The following is a 20,741-nucleotide window of genomic DNA, read 5'->3' on the forward strand; positions in this document are numbered from 1 at the left end:
TGAGTGTTGCTGGCAGAACTAGAAAGTTGACATTCCTTGCAGCCTCATATTCAGTTGTTCTCTCTCATTATTTAACACCGTGTTTTAAGTAATTTCAGTGGGTGTTTGATGATTCATGTAGCAGCTCAAGTCGCAACTTACCTGGGCTAATCTCTGCTGACTATCTGCATCCCCTGGTGCAGCCAGAGCCTGTTTTGCCTCCTGAATAAGCATAGCAGAGCCTTCCATGACATCCCTTGCTGAATCCAACATTGCGTGTGCTGCCACAGGGTCGGTAGTAGATGCTGCAACCCCTCGTGCTGCCTGAGCCAAAGTCTTCAAAGCCTGAGCAGTTTCTCTGGCAGCAACTCCTATGTTCAGAGTCCATCAAGGATTCTATCAGTACCCTTAAAGATAACCTTTGTATTTCATAACAGATGAATTTGCAAGGCAATGATCCCGTTGCAAAATAACATTGCAAATCCAGTTTAAAAGAAAATCTTCAAACACAAAACCATTTGAAACACACAGCATCATTTGCCTTGAGAAATGCCTGTAGCAAAGCTGTGAAGCGAATATTATACCCCAAAGACCACGTTCTGGGCACAGCTCTTTCAGTGACTAGATCTTAGTCTGAAAAAGAATCTTAGCACTGAAAAAGAAGAAAATCTAAAACCTGGAAAAGAGGAAAAACCCACACACCAAGCTAGGGGGGAAGAGGATTGTCTGCAAGAACAATTGTACATTTACTGTACAAGACCTCTTGGTTATCCACATTTAGGCGTTAAAGATAATTAGAATGTTCCAATGTCCCTATTGGAAATGTTTAAAACATCACAACCAAATACAACCCATGAAGTAGTCATGTCAGCATTTTAACTCCAGTGCCTTTTCACATTTTCTCTTCCAATCAACTGAACATTCTGAATTACAGAAACTTTAGAAGATAATGAAAAGCAAGTGATATTATACATCAAAGTAAAGCCAAGTACTACAGAGACACGGTACTGCCTACATTGACGTAGGCAACCTTTATATTTGATAAGCTACAGACAGCTTTCTAGATTCTTAATTTAAAGAAAACTTCAGGAAAAGCACCCACATGTTTTGTTTCCTTTATTTAGACACCAGTAATCATCTTTTAAGTTCAACTTAATTTATGACAGCACCACCAAATAAAAAGGTCTGATCGCTTTGCCTTCAGCTTGGTGCTGCTTTCATTCTCCACAATGACTTTTAATACAAAGTGAAAAGAAACTTACTGTGACAGCTGAAGACAAGAGGAAATTTCTAAATAGTGAGTATAAGCTCTAAAGAATTTTTATCACACACAAACAGTAGAATGCCATAATATCTGCCAACAGTGCTTGCTTGAGCACCTAATGGTTTGGGCATAACGACACAGTATGAGATACAAAGTAGTTAAATGAGCTTTGAAAATTAACTCCTTGCTTTGCAGGATCTCCCAACCAAACAGCTCTTACAGATTGATGTTGAGTGCCACTAGATTCAACTGTTCAGTATCAGCTGCAAGTACCTGTATTCCTTTGCCAGCTACTCAGTGCTAACTTCTGCATAACCATGTGACAGGAATGTCATCTTAATGCAATTACATCTGCTTCAAATGAAAGCAACTCTAAGTTGTGCAGCCCTGATGCAATTATACCCAATGAAATGGTAATTGCCATAATGCAGTTTTTTCTAAGTAATATTTTAAAAAATCCGACAGTAGCATTTGTGTGGACAGCTTACATGTTTTACAAAAATCAGGAGACAGAACATTTTACCACCCAAGAGTAAACCTTTCTCCCTCCTGCAAGGAATATTTTCCTTATCAAGTTGATTTTGGTTTCTAAAATTACAGGTACAAAAATAAATCGTAGAATCTGCAGGTCCACATGCCCTGGTGGCTTTACCTCAACCTATGCAAATGTGATCAGTGAATCAGAAACACCAGCTGCATTATATACGTAAACTGGTAACACGAAGTGAGAGATGCAGTTTTAAATGTCACCAGGCTATCTCAAGAACGTTTGCATCCTGTGCTTCAAAAAATATCCAAAGGCCCTTTTAACCTTCTGAAAGGACACAGCAACATTTCTCATGGCACTGACCTTTACATTTTAGTTCTGTCCTTCACAGAGTTTCAGTGGCATTTATTTACAAAACCAGCAGATGTCTCAGTCTGTTCTGATTACATCCAGACACACAGCAGATTGCTACACTTCTTTCATGAACACAGGATTCACACTCACAAGTCCTAATAATTTGCCACAGTTCACCATCAGCGTTAAAAAAAAAAAAGGAGCAATTCCTCGATTTAAGAGTTTGTGGTATGAAAACCTTCTATCAAGCATTTTATGAAAGCAGAGGTTTTGCAGAGACATGAATAAAACATTACCTGTGTAGTGCTCGTTGCCTTGAGCAGCACAAGTTAACAACTGGGCCATTGATGAACCGACTGCTTTGGATGTACTTCCCAGATCCTGAGTGCATTTCTCAAGCTGTGAAAAATTGCAAAGGACAAAATTCTTTGTTCCAGCTCAACTAAAACACCCTTATTTTTTTAAATACTAGAAAAAAAATCCCTCGTTCCACAAACCCAAGCTTTTATCTCAGCTACCAAACATATACAGAGGTTCTCCAAAATCTGACTAACATGCTTTCCCTGTCCAGGCTGAAATAAATCAACATATTAGGTAATATGAACAGGAAAACTTATATAATTAGCAATGGAAATCAAGACCCTCATCTTAGGGGAGGGGATTTTTGCCAAATTAAACATTTCACTTTCTAGGCCTGCCAGGACTGCTAGTATTAGAACTACTGAGTGCCCAACTTGGTCACTACTGAAAAGAAATTCTTTTTGACAAGCAAAGACTGAAACACTGATGCTACTAAATTGTCATTTATACAATAAAGGAGGACTTACAGCCCTCTAATTCTGCTACAGAACATAAACTCTTTTTAAGACAATTAGTGCAAAATCCTATCAGTGCCACCATTATCCAAAGCCTCACTACTTGCTTTGCACCTCCAATACTTAAATTTTTTAACAGCTAACTTTGTTTGTTTTTAAATGAAGAACATCCTTCCTCAATTACAGTTTCTCCTGGGAGAGGTTTTAACTGTCCATCCACTGCTGCCATCTTCGCATCTTGCAGTTCACTCTTGAGCGTCTGGACCGTATTCAAAGCAGAATCGATTTCCATTGGGCCACATGCTTCATGAGCCTATTCAGAAATCAGATCAATATCACTGTCAGCAGCTGTAAGCCACTGTCAGAAATAGCAAATACTTCAGGTATAACCTCGCCCTCCCAAATGATGGCTCTTACGCTTTCAGAGGCCACTGTGACCACTTCAAGCGTTATACATCATCGATTCCAAATGCCTGCACAATATTCTTAGCTTGTGAATAGATAAACACACTGTTAAAGAGCCACCAGGGGAATGAGATGCACTCAGCTTGTGTACACATACTTTCACACTGGTAGACCAGGTATTGAGAAAATAACTGCTGCAGTGTGGACTTCACCTTTGACAAATAGCCTAACTATGTATGCATCATGACAAAAGTCACACTGCATCATCCAATGTGGCAGACCACAAAGCTCAGTACCTGAGCTGGGCATTTTAACGTTAGCTCGGATGTAGCCACGTCTATGCTACAACCCTGGTTTGGGGCCTCAGTGTACACAAGAGCCAAAGAGCAGACTGTCCACTGATACTTTTTTTAACCCATATATAGTTTAGAAATCAGTACCTGAAACACAGACAGCCCCTGCTTCCCTGAATTTTAGAGGTGATAGCTCCAGTTCACAAACACAGTGACCACAGCAGCACTGTACCTGGGTTGTCACCAGTTTGGCAGGTGCATGAGATATGCTCCCCTTCCCCTGCTCTCCTTCAGAGGTAGGGCAGCTCAGGGCTCTGATGTGCTGCTCTGTGTATAGCCACCCCTTGTCTTTCTGGAAAGGGTACCACAGGCTTGTCAGTTTTCTTCCCATTTCTCCCTCCCTTCTCTGTTATGACACAGAAGCCACCTGAGAAAACTGTGCACAAAAGGCAACACTGAAAGTGAACGCTGCCTGAGCATGAGCCATTCCCCTGGGGGAGACACAGTGGGCCAAGCAGAAGTGAGCCTGTAACCACCATCCAGGGCATCTTGCTTTAGCTGCTTAAAACTAGCTTCACCCACCTTCTGGGAGGCCGTTCGTAGCTCAGCTAAGCTGGTAGCAAGATTCTTTGCACACTGACTTAGTTGCATTGCTGCTGCTTGATCAGTCACAGTGGGGACTGCAGCTTTAGCAGACGCCACCATCTTACTTCCAGGCTGTTCAGAGAAGAGCAGGGAACACAGTTAGTTTTACTAGTTCATTTTCTTTAAATGTGGCTTAGGATTCAGTAAACAAAGTGCCTCCTCCATTCACACACTCAAGAGGTTTCTGCATTTTCTGTAACAACCACTTCATGCACTTCCCTGCTCCTTAACCATGCACCCTCTAGATCCCAGCCTTTTAATCAGACCAAGCTGCACGCTGTCATAATTCCACATGGCAGTGTCTTCTGCAGCAGGACACACTGGGCTTTACTAGTCCAATGACTTCTTCACTGGTACCAATGTCTGCTTGAGGCCTTTGAGTACTCATATAGACTACTTAAAACTATTGAAATGTGCAGTTTTGCCATTCAGCATCCATGTGGTATGAGCAGGTCCAGGTGGCACAGATGGCAAATTTCTCTCAATATTTCTAAGTATTAAACTCTGCCAAAATGCTCTACCTTGAAAATTGTAGTTCAAGCAATGATTCTTCACAAGGTTTGCTGTTAGTACTATCAAAATACTTTGCTGATTCTTACCATCACTATGGTACACATACAGTCAGAGGGGTGATGGATCATTTTTTAATGACTCTGGAGAGAATCATATAGCAAAATACTTGGAGTGAGAGCATGGTTTGCAATACCTCTGCCTACATGGGTCCATAAAGAGCCTGCTAATAGCAGCCACATTTAAGGCAGGACTAACTGGTGCCAAGTAATGATTATGTCATTACATGGAAAATTGGTTTCTTCTGTTTGTTTCTTGTAATTTCAACATTAAATCCAATAGGTTTGATATCAACATTCAGTATTTTATCTTCTTTAAGGAAAGTGTCTAAAAACCATGGTAATAGTCTCTTTTATTTGAGAAGAATTTTAGAGCTGCTTCTTGCACCACTAACCTTACTTGGTTCTCATTTTCCACAAACGCAGCATACTTCAGCCATCCGACCTGAGGAACTAAATTCTCTTTAGCTATGGCTCACAGTCAGCGATGAACTTTTTAAAACAGTTTACTGCTTATTTGTCACAAACGAAAACATACAGCACTACAAAATGCTTTTTGCCATGATGGAAATCGAGTACAGTGATTGATTGGCTTCACCTGAAGGAAATTCTGGCTGGAATTTATTAGAGCAAGCTGGGCACTGAGGTCTTCTGACTGAGCTTGACTTCCTCTTACACCCTGCACCAATTGAGGAATATGGTCTGCAACATTCTACAAAAACAAAGAGAAAAGCTTTTAATAGATAATAAAAACTCCAAACCCACTGACAGATAAGCAAACCCTCTCTCCACTCCCCTTAAAGACAACCCGTAGTATTCACAGGCACAACACTCCTGTGCCGTCACAGAATTCATTTAGGACTCCCTGGAACTGGATAAAAATACAACAGGATTTTTCAGTGACTTCTACTTAAGAAATCTTTATTCAAGCTACTGATTAGTTTAAATACCCTGCAAAATTCCATACAAAAAGTAGTTTTAATTCCTTCCTTTGCATGCTCGAATGCGAGTACTGGAGGGGACATGTTTTCAAGAGAATGCTTTGCTTTCAGAAAAGCATTGTCTTCTATAGCTAAGCACCTCAGCCTACTTTTCCTTGACTTCTAACAATACAAACTTTGTAACATGGCTGGAGCATCCAGAAGTGGGCATTGCTAAAACTTTATTCCTGGACTGCCCAGATTCATGCTCCTTTGTCCATCCATTACACAATAAAACTTACTTCAGCAGTGCAATATGAACTTTCTCCTACCCCCCAAAAAAGTAAAAAAAGTATCAGACTTCTCTGTTATCTAAGAAATATCAAGAAATTGGAATGAACTGGGAACAATAAAGTGTATCAGCTCACCTTTTATTATTATTTTTTAATTCATACTGAAATAGCAGCTGCCTACAACACAATTTTGACATGCACTTGAGTTACCTTATTTAACTGCGACATTTTAGGATTACCACTATGACAAGAAATTGCTGAATGTTAATGTGGCTTTTAACAATGCCTTCTTTAATGGTTTTGGTCTTGTTCCCCACATAGCTGCTTTTCCATCCAAAAGAAAACCTTTTTGCATGCTATTGTCTTTTCAATTTTTTGTTTGAATACAGTTTATTTAAAAACCCTTAAGCAACATTAGTCAGAGCTAGAAACTAAGCTGCCAAATGTAGATTAGACACTAAAGAGAACAGCTTCTCAGCAGACTCTGAATTCTAGCTTGGAACTATAAAAATGTGCTTGACTTCAGACATACCTTGAAATGTGTGGTCTTGGCAGCTTCAAGCTAAGAATCATGTTAAACCCATTCTAAGGTCTAGAATTTACTTTTTACAGTGACATTTGAGACTGCAGTTGCTTGTGCGCTGAGCATCAGAACAGCAGGATCGGTGCTGTTTGTTATCTAGCCAATACATTAAGATATGAATTTCACACCATTATAGTAGAAATCACTACTGCTACTCCATTCTTTGCTGTGGAAAATTCTAAGGTTACCATTATATAAAGCAGACCTCACCCCATTTCACTGCATGCACCATTCAAAGGCCTGTTTTGATGATCACAGAGCTACTCATCTGCTGAAGAGCACACTTGTGCCAGTGTACACATTTCTGAGCAACCAGACCCCTTCTGCAGAGTGCTTCTAGCATAGCTCTGCACATACAGTACTGCTGACTGATGTGCAGCAAAGCATTTACTTAAAGCCCTTCAGGTGAACTGGTTGTTACTCAACAGATACATGCTGACGTATATAAGCCTGCCAATTCTTTCTAGGAAAGTGTTTGCAGGGTATTTGTAACAGCCAAATACTACTACATGGCACCCACAGTAGTTCAGCTTCCAAGGCTCTCCGAACAGTAATGCAGGGAAACTATGGATAATTCAATGAGGGTTCTCTAGAATCCACAGATGAATGTGTGCTGCAATATTACTATTATAGCAGGTGATCTTCAGTTCCCCATAAAACAGAACGCAACAGTTCTTTCTCAGTGGGTTGTGATAATTTACCTTACAGCTCTGCACGAGTTGCTGGTGGGCTGCTGTGTTCTTATTTGAAATCGCTGCGTTCTGAGAAGCTGCAATAGTCTGAGTAGCAGCAGCTGCAGCTTGCTTAGCAGCAATCTGTGGAGAAAAAGAAACAGATGTAAATCAGCAGTAGAAGTCTAAGTAATTTAGAGGATGAAATACATATTTTAGGTAACTTTGACAGTAACAACTTTGACGGATTAATACATCAGATCCTTAGATTAATTTGAATTGCCTTAAGGAAACTCAGAATTGTTCTTCTCTCAGGATGAAAATAAGCTGAACACTGTTATTCAGCTCTATCTTGCCAATAAAGAAAAAGGTGGCACTAGGAGGATTCTAAACTCTTACTCTGTCACAACTTAGGATGCAATATGACCAAAATCAGTCAATTACAGAGAGCAGAAATGGTCTAATCAATTAGCTCCTTACAAAGACGGCCAAAGAAAACAGGTAAAGTACATACAGTGCTTCACACTGCTACACCACCACTTCTGACAGACTCAAGGGAGCCAGCTTCTACTGAGATTGCTCTTTGCAAAAGCAAACATACTAAACTCATACAGAGGTAAAAAATACTGGTATTGCTGAATCTGAGAGCACTGAGATGACCTTCTTCAAATATCTAGGAGTGTTGCTATCATCCTCTCCCTATTACAAGATTAAAAATTCAGCCATTCATCCAAGCTATTTAAACATGTTACGTTTCTTTACCTGGCCCACAAAATACAACCAAGCAGGAAGTTCATTCTTACCATCGTACATTTCACTCCTTTTGAAGGCAGTATATATTGTAAAAGCAAAACAGGTAAAACCTCCATCCTATAAGGCTTTCTTGCATGCAGCCACAAAATTGAGACATGAGCGTATATTTCCTGAAACACTCCTCATTTTTGGTTCTAGTCAGATAAAGTAATTTAAATGAACCTCTGGAACACAGTTACCTCCTTGAGATCTCCTTGTTTGTCTAATCTCATTGCACTTGAGTCAGACTACTGTAAAACCACAGTTGGAAACTAGGAATTATGAAAGGCTTCTTTTTTCAGTCTGTCTTCTCTACATTTTAGGCTGAGAATGGGAAGATCAAACCTTGCCTACAAGACAAGCTCCAGAGATATTTATCCTTCGTGCACAGCAAATTGCCTTTCTCCCTTCCTGGCTGTGCTATCAGATATGATCTATCTTTTCACTTTTGTTTCTGCTTCTTTGATTCTCCAAACAACACACCAGTTTATTTGGATATGCTGCAACTCAACATACCTTTGTATGGAAATTTACACGAAACTCTGGCAGATACACTAGTACAACCACCAAAAGATATAGTGTGTAAATGACAGATCATACAGATAAATGAAAGCAGTAATGAAGTACTTTCACTTCAGCTCAGCTGTTTGAAACCTCAGCTGTTCTAATTTAATGACTGGGCCACCATCAAATGTCTCCTGAGTCACTTTATTACATCAGTGACATAAGTTGCTGAATTTCCTGATGACTGTGGTACCACAAACTAGCATCTCAAATTCCAACCCTACTACTCTGGAACTGAGCTTGCAGTTCTGTTCTATGCTTAACACTTTCCCTGAAACAGGCATTTTTGCTTGCTTGAAATTATCTACAGATACTAATTATCAAAATGGAATAAACTGAAACTTCAATAGTATCCAACCTCTAATCTGTTGACAATTTTCTTCTTGATGGCATTCTGTGCAGCAGCATTTGTAGCAACCCGCAGTCCCTCCGCTGCTTCTCTCAGGCGCTGTTGCTGATCCTCATTTTCAGGGTTGGCCGCCGCTCCCTGCCAAGATTGCAGAGCAAAAAACATGAGCATTAGTAGAAGTTCCTGGCGAAAACGTAGATGAATATCAAGGCTTTCGTTCCAGACAGTGTCTGCCTCATCACCCTTTATTCTCCTTATATTGTCTTAACCAAAGTCAGAAGAACATTAAAGTGTTGCAAGACTTGGAAGGAGAAAATTTATTGCTGGTGCAAGATTGTTACTGTGTAGTCAGGTACCAAGAGGAAGGCAGTTGAACATTTGCTTCTTATACTACTTTAGGTGCTTGGGAAAAAAGTACTTTGTAAACTGCTTCCACCAGATCTGTAATAACATACTTTGACAACCTTAGGTTTTGAAAAGAACAGTTATTAAAATTCCCAGTTCAATATGCCTTTCAGGAACTGCAGTCCAGACCCTGAGATTTAAACCTGTAGGTTTTCTCCATTTGAAGTCTGAGAAAACACTTGCAAGTCAAGGACACGCACTGTAGCCAGGCATATGGGCCTTCTAGAACCCCAGCAGAATGGCTGGCCCTGATCTGTAAAAATCATTTAAGTGCAGGATCTGGGAAACAATGCAAAGAACTTATTATTCCCTAATGGATTTAAACAGGTTTTTAGCACAGAGTTCTCTTGTGCGAATGGGGGTGGGGGGAACAGCACAGGCAAAATTTCCGTGGTGGAGGGAACTGTTCTCAAGAAGCAAAGCTGCTTGCTAACCTTTGTAAAAGTTTACAGCTTTTGCAAGAGATATTTGTGATTGCTATGGGTTATTTGTGCCATTTGCACTGGGGGACTGGTACAAGACTTTGCATCACAGTGGTTATGGCTGGTAGTAACTACTCTAGATGGCTTGAGTCATGCACACGGGTGAGCAAAGCAGTGCATGAAGGGTTTTTAAAACAAAACAAAACCCCAGGTGACTACATAAATAATTTTTTCTCAATGTACCTAGGATAAATTAAGTGCAGAACGTTTACAGGTTAAGAAAAAACATCTCTACTATCAACTAGATCCTATGTATGATATCCCACATACCACTTCTTTGTGCATAACCATACAATTTGAAGCTGACAGTTAGTTCGTTTTCCCGGTACCTTTGCAGCTTCCACCATGCGGGCTGTAGAATCTGCCAGGAGCTTCGCAGCAGCCAGAAGCTTCTTAGAGTTCTCCATGTCGATTTCTGCTTCAGCATCTGACCTCATGGCATTGACAAGATCAGAAGTGGCTTGAGCCAGCACCCTGGCCTGCCGTACCATTTCACCTGCGGGGTACAGGTAAGTTTTTACTTTCCTTCTCTCTCTGCTTCAGTTTCCACTTCAAAAGTCATCTCAAAATAAAGCTACATTTGCCAAAGTATTCTTTTGCTGAAGTGTTCTTTTGACTTGGAAAGGATGCTCAGAAAGTTCATAACTTAGAAGCTTCACAAACAAAACCTTGGACGGTAACATAAATGAAGTAAACTGCTACAGTGAAGAGGAAGAAAAACGTAGTATTTGCATTCTAGATAGCAAGACAAAACCCAATACTTAAATTTTGAATACAGATCAATGAAAACTCCTGGCCTAGTGAAGACTAATAGTTTTGCTTTCAAATTACAGCCAAGATTTCACTATTAATAAAAATTATCCATTTTTCACCTATTCTTCTCTGTCTAATATAAACTAAACTGTCAGAAGAGACTCGGCACCAATTAGGTGGGTTTGGCCAAAAATAAGGTGCATATTTAAGATACCAGAGTCGTGGTAAAGCCCAGGGATGAAACAGTAATGTTTCTGAAGTGGACAGACACCCTTTCTAGGGCAAATTCATTTGGTCACTAAAGCATACACTTGAACTCCTCCATAACAGACTTGAGCCCATAAAGGCCTGGGCTCTCTGTAGGTTAGTAAATCAATTAGGATGTATTTGTGTCTAAGGCCTCATTCTTTTCAAGTGCTCTTAATTTTTTTTCATGTGCTAAGGTGACTTTTGGGCTTCATAATTAAACTGCCTTCTTACCAGGCCCCTTTGGTCAGGAGCAGACAAAGCAATTAGAATTTTTTAGCTTTTATCAACTATTTCCCAAAATGGAATTAAAATTTTTACCAACAATGGTAACTCAAGCTCGCAGTCCAAATATTCCACTTATTAAAAAAACCAAACCCTTCAAATGTCCTTTCTTACAGCATTAAGCCAGTAAATCAAAACAGAAAGAATAACCTGCTCTGGTAATAATACAGAAGTCATAAGCCAGAGTCTCTTTGCTGTTCCAACTGTGATCTCAGAAGTGCAGTAAGTTGGAGACACAGAATGGAACTGGAATACCTTCTACTGAAAACTAAATATTGCACAACAAGATATTTGACTGTGAACAGAAATTAAATGCTATTCATGATCTTCTCTTTCACTGCAGTCTTCTGCACGGAAGCTGAATCATAAGTGTCAGGTAAACATAAAACTTGACATGGTTTCTTGTGCACATCTACAGTAATTAAATTCCTTAGTAATTTTCTGGTTCTTTACCAAAAATTCATATTGGATTGGTTAAATGTCAGGTGCCTCAAAATTTGGTTGGTTCCAGAAGCTGCACATTTTAAAAACATCACGAAAAAAAAAGCAGGATTAAGTTTCAAAACCTAAATCTAGGAATAATGAAATCAATCAGTGGGCCGTATTTGCCCAGGTACCTGTCTTTATATTTGAAGATGAGAAACTGCTACACAATTCGGTGAAGTGAAGCAGTGGCAGAAAACAGACAAAATATTACAGTGATCCTTTAGCATGAGACTGGTTGTTTTCACAGAATATTCATTCTACATAACACACAGCTGTGTGCTCTTTGCTGATTTAATATTACGGGCTGAATGACTACCCATCATGACAGCACTAGCCCAGAAGCACAGTACACTTCAGGTAAGTGTTTTTTGACTTGTACTGTTTGAAATGTCCACATCTCTGAATCATGAAAAGCTACTGTCCATTAGAGAAACTTACCAGCATCTCCCATTGAACTGAAAATACTCTCTGTGACACACATGATGGTATCTGTAGCCTGGTCATAGCGTCCAATAGGCTCTCCCCTGCTTGCAAACTGGCGGACATGCTGCAAGAGGTCATTCAGGGCTTGGCTGACAATGCTGGCGGCTGCACTGACCTGCTTCAGTAACTCAGTGTCATCGGTGGCAGCCTGGCAGGCCCTCACGCAGTTCTCCACCGAACGGTCTACCAGTTTCCCTGCCTCAATGAGCTGTTCCTGACACACCGGGGAGCTGATGGTGGGACTCACAACCTGCATGGGGAAAGGACACAAAGCATCCAGAAAAAGGCTTATTTGCAAATTTCCTACTAACTAATAATCTACTGCAGCAGGTTTTCTCTTGAAAGTATTTAAATAGGTAGCTTCAGATGTCTAGATTAGTAATCTGGACTCTGCATATTGTTAACTGGATTCCAGGAATGGAAGTCCCCACCTTGTTTCATGCTTCTTCAACAGCTACTGAACTGAGAAAACACTAAAGAACAGTTCTGGAAGGCAGGCATGGGCCAAACTCCTCCAGAGTAACTACATCCACTGACAGACTCCTGTTCCCTTTGAATTCCAAATAAAATGAAATCTTAACTGGAACTGGTCTTGTAAAGCTTTTTGTATCAGCCTCTTGTTTATTTAATTAATAGTAGTGCTTCACACAAGTAAAACCATGTTCTACTTCTGAAGGACAAGCAATAAACAAGTAATAAACCTATAGGTTAGAAGCAACCCTCCCTTGTTTTGCTCAGGCATATCCAGAGAGCTTTCAGCAATGGGAAAACTGTACATACTTTATGAGGAAAATAGGATGCCACTGCGTGTCTTATGCCATACTGAACAAATTCACTGGCAATAAGAACATCAAGTCCAAATAAAGAAAATCCATATACATGGATTACAAAAAAGCCCTTGCAGCCAGAGAAAGAAAGTGGAAAATAGCAAAACTATAGTGCCTAATATCGGCTGTTAATTCGAATAGAACCCTTTTGGCTGTTTTGTTTCCTGCAAAAGATGACACTGCAGGCTTCGAAAGCAGCATCCAAGTAGGCAATGAGAACTGTTTAATAATGAAAATGTGAACAAGTGTTTTGTTTATTTATTTTTAAGACAAAAAAGGCTGCAGAAGATGTAGGGTTCCAATTGCAGACTTCATGCAGAATTTGAGGTCTGATCTCCACTCCTTGGTAATTTGCTTAGACCGAACATCACTACTTGGCCAAAAGCAATGGATCTATTAAAACGACTGGGCTACCTTACATTAGTGCAAATACATTTAAAATCAATGATGACCAAATTGATTTTATTTTCAGCAAGAATACCAACTTTTCATTATTTAGCTTTGCATGAGGTAAACCCATCCTAATTCCAGGCTTTCAGAGATAACTTACATAGTCACCCCCAGGCAAGATGCCCTTCTTTAGCTAATGTTTTTTAGGTTTTTATTTTATCAGCATTAGTAACCTATCAGATGGACTCTGTTATTTGTGGAAACTTCTCTGGAGATTACAGCAACACCTCACGTACTCTGGGCTCCTGATTGCCACTGTTCTGGGTGACAATTTACTAATCGAAACTTTTGGTATTGCATAAATCTACAGCTATGCTATTAATACAGCATATTGCCAGAGACCGTTGGAAATACACAGAAGCACAGGCACAAAACAATACCGTGGCACCCCAGGGGCACTGCTAGCCTCACCTTTGCACAAGCCACAAGCTGGGAAGTAGAGAGTGCGCACTGCGTAGCGGCAGCAATGACCCTGTTCTGCAGGACGGTGTCCTCTGCGACCTGTGCTACGTTCTTGGCCTTCAGCACTAACATGGCAGCAGCATTTGCGACAGCTTTGGCCAGACTCATCAGAACATCCTGGTACAATAAAGGGAAAACTCAGTCTTATGAACAAAAAAAAAAGTATGTACTTTTTATACATTAAGATCAAATCTTCTAAAGTAAGAAGTTCTCTTGTATCAAAACTTAAACATTTTGTTTCATGTAAAGCAGCAAACGTGGCTATTACTTAGAAAACTTGACAGTTCTCCATCCACATTATCAACTTACTGGATGGTATGAGTCAAATTGGCTCAGAGTCCACAAGAACAAATCTCTGTTCCAATTGCATTTGAAACACTGAGGAGAGTACAGTGCAAACAGCTCTCCAATGAAGCCAGAAAGCATCTCTGTGATGCACAGAATGAAGCAGGGGTTCCCATGAAATCAGCACTTTGTGACTGTATAATTAAAAACAATTTCCCAATGGATTAACCTCCATTAGCAGTGAGAAACTTCAAATCTGGCATTTCCTAACTGCACTCTGGGAAGCCTGGTTTTATGCAGTGGCCTCCTCATTAGAAAGCTGCAGAGTTCTGACAGTGACAAGCAAGCCCCACATCACCTGGAACCTTTCATCTGTTTCATTCTCTCCAATTTGTCTCAGTAGCTCCCCGCTTGCTTGTCCAATGCTTCCGGCTGCAGTCAAAACTGTCTGTCGAGGCTGGAAAAATAGAAGGGTGAAGCACATTAATTCAAAGAAAATGAGCTGTACTTGGATTTTAGATTTCCTCCAGGAACTTCTGCATTAGCATGCAATCAATATGGCTAAAAAAAACCCATTACACAACGGAAATACTTTGGAAAAATCTTTACTTTTCCAAATACACAACTGCACATCTGTGTTTCAGGGGTTTCACCTGAAGTGCTCCCAGAGAACTTGTAAAGAATTTTGAAGAACTCAAGTAGACATTGTTGTAATTAAGGATATTAAGGATGGACAGTCAATATGCTAACTGATCTGCAACATCAGGAGATTTCATGCTCTTCAAAACATAAATACCTGAAAAGATCCAATGCAAACTAGCTGCTGACTCCAACTCATAACAGACTGATCACGATAAGTCTACCCTGGTCAATACTACTTTAATTTCTGGAAGACTAGAGCAGAGGAATTAACTTCTCATTTTATACGTCAAAGTAGACAAAGATAGTAAAGAAAAAAAATCATGAATGAGTATATCTCCACTGCCTATTAAACTGAGTCATAGTACTGTTTGAAATTTGTTTCTGAAAGAGAATACAGCACCCAAATAAAGGAACTATTTATTACACAAAACAATTAACCCCTGCATATTACACAGAACATTCTAATATCAAGGTGCAAGACTTAAAGGTATGAAGACAGATGAAGGAATAAGAAGTAATGAAAAGAACTTCTTGCACAGGGGAAATTGCTTGGCATGGAGCAAGGCAAGGCTTAGAAGCTGACATGTCTCAAAAAAGCCAAAGCCATGCATTTCACAGAAGGAACCTGAGAAGTTTCCATCTACTCACCTCTCCTGAAGTGGGTTGCACAGCCTTCAGCAAGTCTGAGACAGCACTGGCCAATGTTCGAGCAGCTTTCAGGAGGTCTTCTCCACTTCCAACTTCATCATCCATGAGAGCAGCAAGCAGTTTCACACCTTTAGACATCTCAGTGAGGTTGGAAGAGATGGTCGTAATTGCACATCCCACAGCAGTGTAATCAGTGTCAACTGGGTCCCCTGTAAGGTAAGTGTTTTTTCATGATCAGAATGCTTTACTAGTCGAAAGGGGAAAAAAGGCAGTTACCACAAGCTACGCTCTGGTGAGACTCAAAAGAGACATTTCAAGATAGCCAAGCAATGCCTACTAAGTAATTTCATTGCCACTTTAAAAAAAAAAAAATCAGACTGATATGATTTTTCCAATTTCTAAATTTCTTCTTTTATAAGCATTTATCTTCTAATAGAATTTCTCTTCATTCAGTGCAATTTGCTGAGCAGTTCACAGTTTCAGTTATCTTTCAACATTGAAATAACCTAAAGAAATAGAGTATTGACCCCTTTAAGCCACTCACAGCTCCTCCAAGAAAAAACCCAGTCAATAAAGCACATAATCTCTCTCTAACAACTGTCAGATCAAAAATGTTCTTTTTTGTAATAAACCTGCAAACATTCCCTATTTTATAGAGTACGAAAACCACATTTTATCTTCATCAATGGTCACATCTTTAGAGTAAGAGAGAAATGGAAGAAACAAAAATAGTGTTGGGAGGGGCAGAGAGCTCATTTCACACATCAATACGTTTAGCTATTGGGGTAATTTCAAGAAACAACTTCTCCAGCTGCCCCATACGCAGTCCCTGTGTTACTTGAATTAAATGCATAAATAACTAGGAGACTGCCAGGAAATCCTCCCCTTTTCAATTTACCTGCTGTAAGGTTAACAACAGATGCAGTTCCTGCAGTGATAGCATCAACCTGAGAGTGTATTTCATGTTTTGATTCATCAACCTTGTTCTGAACCCATACTCTAGATGCCTGAAGAGCAATAACAAAAGAATTAAAGATTGCAGTGAGGTTCTGTAAGAGGAGATACTTCGGGCATCTCTTGTTCCTTCATCAACCTTTAAAAGTGAAGCAGAGGACAACAACCAAATGCTTAAGTGACATATGAAAGCAAGCATTTTCTTTTGCTGAATCATTCACTACGGAATTGCTACCACATTCCAACAGCTGTCCTTTTGAAGTAAATGCCATAAACAGTGCCTCCATGAAGGCTAACTGACAGTCACCCATAAACAATAGTCTTTTGATCTGTCCCTCCGCCTTAACCTGGATCAAGAATGACAGAAACCTGTTCTGCTTTTATTTTTCAAGTGTCCTGGAGGCAGTCACTTCCACCATAAATATTGCCCATAGTTTGTGTTTAATTGTACATATGCACATGAAACTAACAGAATTCCAGACATGGTTATGCGAGGAAGTCTACTACATCTGATCTCCGAAGACTGATCAGAGTCAGGTGGAACACTGTACATAAATCCCTTAAAGAAAGTACAAAATTTTATCTCATTTTAAAAGCTTTACTGATACCACTTTAGATCCAGGGACAATGACTGATCTGTAAACACCTCAAAGCATTAAGATCCATTTCTATGAGGGACCAGAGAAGCTCACCATGTCCTGCCCTAGAGGTGGCAGGTTATCGACTTCATTGAGGTCAGCTTGTGCCTGTTGAACAGCATGCATACTGGTATTAATAGTCCCCATCAAGGCCTGCTGAGCTGAGGTCTGAAAGGCAAAACAAGGAAATGGCTGTGTGCTACCTTCCAAATGGTCCTTCAAGCATATGTTACACATGCATGAAAAGACAGTGAGTGACAGCAATGCAACAGCAGGCCATTTCAGATAGCTACCTCTTCCCTGGTGCAATGGAGAAAGCAAAGCTCTCTGATACTCCTCTCACACAGTCTTGATTCAGCCAATGCCATTTTATACTCCTCTGTACTTGCACATACTTATAAAATGCTGAACTTTCTCAGATCAAACAATGCACAACACACACACAAAGACACCAAGCTGTCTTAACTGACTTGCATTCTATGAACGTGAGCATGAAAACTGTATTTGCTTCTAAGGTACATCATTATTGACTTCCTCGAACAGCCTACCAATGTAACAAAGGATGATTCTGAAACTGAATTACCATCAATATGCATAAGCTAATGGAAGACTGAAGGGTTTTAGGCAGAGCAGGATCTGTATTGGGTGTCTGCAACCCTGCAAACACCAGTGTCTGAGAAGGATGGAAAGGATGGGCTCCAGGTGGCAGAGTGGAGATTCCCCAGCTGCTCATGGGAGAGACCACAGCGGAGCAGGTATTTCCCTGCAGCCTGTGGAAAGGGCCGTGCCAGGGCAGATACCCATCCTGCAGCAGACAGAGGACTTTGCATTGCAGCAGGTTGACATCTCCCTGAAAGAAACTACATCCTATGGAGATCCCACGCTGGAATAGAGTCCTGACAGAAACTGCAACTCATAGAGAACTCTTGCTGGAGCAGGCTCTCCTGAAAGCAGCTGCAGCTCATAGGGGGCCCACACTGGAGCCAGTTTATCTTGAAGGACTGAAGCTCATGGACAGGACCCGGGCTGGAGCTGAGGAAAAGCATGAGGAGGAAGGAGCAGCAGAGGGGGGCTGTTATAAACTGACAGTTTGGGAGCAGGGAGCAGAAAAGCTACGCTGTTTCTGACTACTCGCAGCACAGATAAGTTTTAAACACACAAGTAAAAAAAGTTTCAACTACAAAACAAGGAGGTTTCTCACAAGTGGGGGCATATGTCCTCTGTGCATCTGACCAATTGTGACTTGTTGCTGGGGAGAAGGCATGATGCCAATGTTGAAAGTCTCTGGGCCACTGGACCCTGAGCGCATCACAGCTGGTAGTGCCACAGAGCCATGCTCCACCTTCCCTGTTCGGTTGAACTGCTGCTGCAAAATGGTAGGTCTGGAAAGGAGAAAAAACAAGAAATACAACACAGAGAATTAGGTAGCTCCTGCAAATCAATCTCTGCTGGACGTTCTTCCTTCAGGATTTTAAATTGCATTTCACAACACTTGGAGAAGCTGGAAAACTTCCCAGGTTTTCTTTCTAACCATTTTCTAACATTTTAGAAAAAAAAAAAAAACCCCAAACCATTAAATTGGGGCTTTTGACAAATCAAATATTAACAGCACTAATAAGCAGGCATCAAGAAAGAAAGCAATGTGTAGTTTTGGTATATGTGGTACAATAGCTTTACCCCTTTCAGAGGCATGACAGACAGAAACTTAATGCATAACAATTGCCTTGTTTCAGTTGTATCATAGGCTGATTAACAGCAAACAGAATCACAAACCCTGTAGAGATGGTTTTTGCAAAAAATCCCTAGATTTAGGATAAAAACTAACATTCTTCCCTCTTTATACACACATGCATACACAGTACTTGCTAATAATCTGGCAGCCTACCAAACAATGGGCTGGGAGGCAGGATACTTTCAAGATTAATGAAGTTAGTCATCCATGGCCATGAACCACTTGGCCAGATATACTGTTCATATTTAAACACGGGTCAAGCTTTAACAGCTACAAGCTCTAGCTTTAACAACAACACTGCTATGAAAAATGTAACTTCCAACTGGGAAAAACCTTGCATTCATCTGTTAAAAGTTTTGAGCTTCTTTGGACAGCATTTAGTGAAGAGTATATTCTGGAAGTGGTGTGGAAAGGGCAGTGTCAAAAGCAAGCACATCTGAACATACGTGATTTGTCAAAAGTGGAAATATCTAACAAGTCTATCTCCTATAAACCATGTGTTTAACAATATATCATATAGACTTCTCACATACACACTGCTGACACTGCCATAATCAGAGCTCCAAGAGGAGACTTGAGTGGCTTTTTACAGCTTGTAATGTCAAAACCCTTCATTGCAAGGAAAGACTGAATATTCCTTTCAAGAGTATGGCCAGCTCTACAGCTCTGCTTTTGCTATATTCAGTTACTCTCTCATCAGAGCCATAGCCTGACCTGCTAGTACCAAAACCTTACCTTCACCCACACCACACGTCTGATTGATTTGTCTAAAGTGATTTGGTGAAATAAGGCAGCTCTGCTCATGACTCAGCGTACAATTAAAATGACAGAAGTTAAATTTACTGGAAACCATGCACCTAGCAGACACAAGCAACTAAAACCTTGTAAATCCTAGGTGTTTGCATGACAAGCAAAGATTCAGTGCATCTTCACTGCTGCTGAAGTACCCTCCCTGGGGAAGGAAGGTAGGAGCCAGCTGAACTATTTGGGGATAGTACTTCCTTCCGTTGAAATACCCTGTAGAAAATCCTTCTTTAATGGTAATAACTACAGTACTGCATCTGAAAAATGCTGCCCCAGCTAAAAGGTGTCACTCAAAGTGCATTTCCTTCTGTTGTATACACTCACTTCTTAGGCGAAACAGATTCTTCCAACATGGTTGATTCCTCATCACCTTCAAGTCCAAATCTATCTTTACTTTGTTTCTGGAGGGGAGATAAAAATTAAAAATTGTTGTTAAACAATGTGTGCTGCTTTTTGCTTTCTCTCCATTTCCTCATCTTTTATCTGAAACCTAGTCAAATAATCTGCAGCGTCATGTCTGGTGCTGAACACCATGCTTTTTGGCAGTGTGTGACAAAATAACCTCTACCTCAGAAGAAATGCTCTTCAGGATCTAACAGACCAGGTTCTAAGCCGTGACAGATTAAGCGTATAAAGGAAAAAAGCCTACTGATGCCTTTTTGAACAAAGGTATAAAGAAAGTGCTGCAATACTGTCTTTTCTCACAAAAAGCGTTCAGAGGACTGAGTGATACACAACAACAGCAACTCCTGGTGCAGATCAGATATGTACCATGCCTTTTCCTGTTCTCTTCTAACTCAAGAGCATCAGACCGGCTCAGGTAACTGGAACTCAGCTACAAGTCATATTTAGCATCCTGAAATGTTACTATATGATGCTACCTACCACTAGAAAATACATATCCATAGTAAAGATCATGGAATCATGGAATCATACAATCCTAGAATGGTTTGGGTTGGAAAGGACCTTAAGATCATCTAGTTCCAACCCCCTGCCATGGGCAGGGATGCCTCACATTAGACCATGTCACCCAAGGCTCTGTCCAACCTGGCCTTGAACACCGCCAGGGTTGGAGCATTCACAACTTCCTTGGGCAACCCATTCCAGTGCCTCAGCACCCTCACTGTGAAGAACTTCTTCCTCAGATGATAAATTTAATACTGTATACAAGTTATT

General features: G+C 40.4%; 1 protein-coding gene across 1 annotated transcript in view; it reads right to left on the reverse strand.

The window, feature by feature from the left end:
* Positions 1–20,741, reverse strand: part of TLN2 (talin 2) — a gene marked incomplete at its 5' end in the record, with an annotated part of 77,248 nt that overhangs the window by 50,933 nt on the left and 5,574 nt on the right. The window contains 16 exons of the mRNA XM_010011135.1: positions 142–350; positions 2,381–2,483; positions 3,084–3,212; positions 4,180–4,314; positions 5,410–5,523; positions 7,309–7,422; positions 8,993–9,121; positions 10,200–10,366; positions 12,079–12,373; positions 13,812–13,979; positions 14,506–14,604; positions 15,438–15,646; positions 16,336–16,444; positions 17,084–17,197; positions 18,231–18,411; positions 19,890–19,966. Of these exons, the coding sequence (XP_010009437.1) occupies positions 142–350; positions 2,381–2,483; positions 3,084–3,212; positions 4,180–4,314; positions 5,410–5,523; positions 7,309–7,422; positions 8,993–9,121; positions 10,200–10,366; positions 12,079–12,373; positions 13,812–13,979; positions 14,506–14,604; positions 15,438–15,646; positions 16,336–16,444; positions 17,084–17,197; positions 18,231–18,411; positions 19,890–19,966 (2,352 nt within the window). The remainder of the gene's footprint in view (positions 1–141; positions 351–2,380; positions 2,484–3,083; positions 3,213–4,179; positions 4,315–5,409; positions 5,524–7,308; positions 7,423–8,992; positions 9,122–10,199; positions 10,367–12,078; positions 12,374–13,811; positions 13,980–14,505; positions 14,605–15,437; positions 15,647–16,335; positions 16,445–17,083; positions 17,198–18,230; positions 18,412–19,889; positions 19,967–20,741) is intronic.

This window comes from Nestor notabilis, unplaced genomic scaffold (assembly GCF_000696875.1).
Source record: "Nestor notabilis isolate BGI_N333 unplaced genomic scaffold, ASM69687v1 scaffold8073, whole genome shotgun sequence".
Lineage (NCBI taxonomy): Eukaryota > Metazoa > Chordata > Aves > Psittaciformes > Psittacidae > Nestor > Nestor notabilis.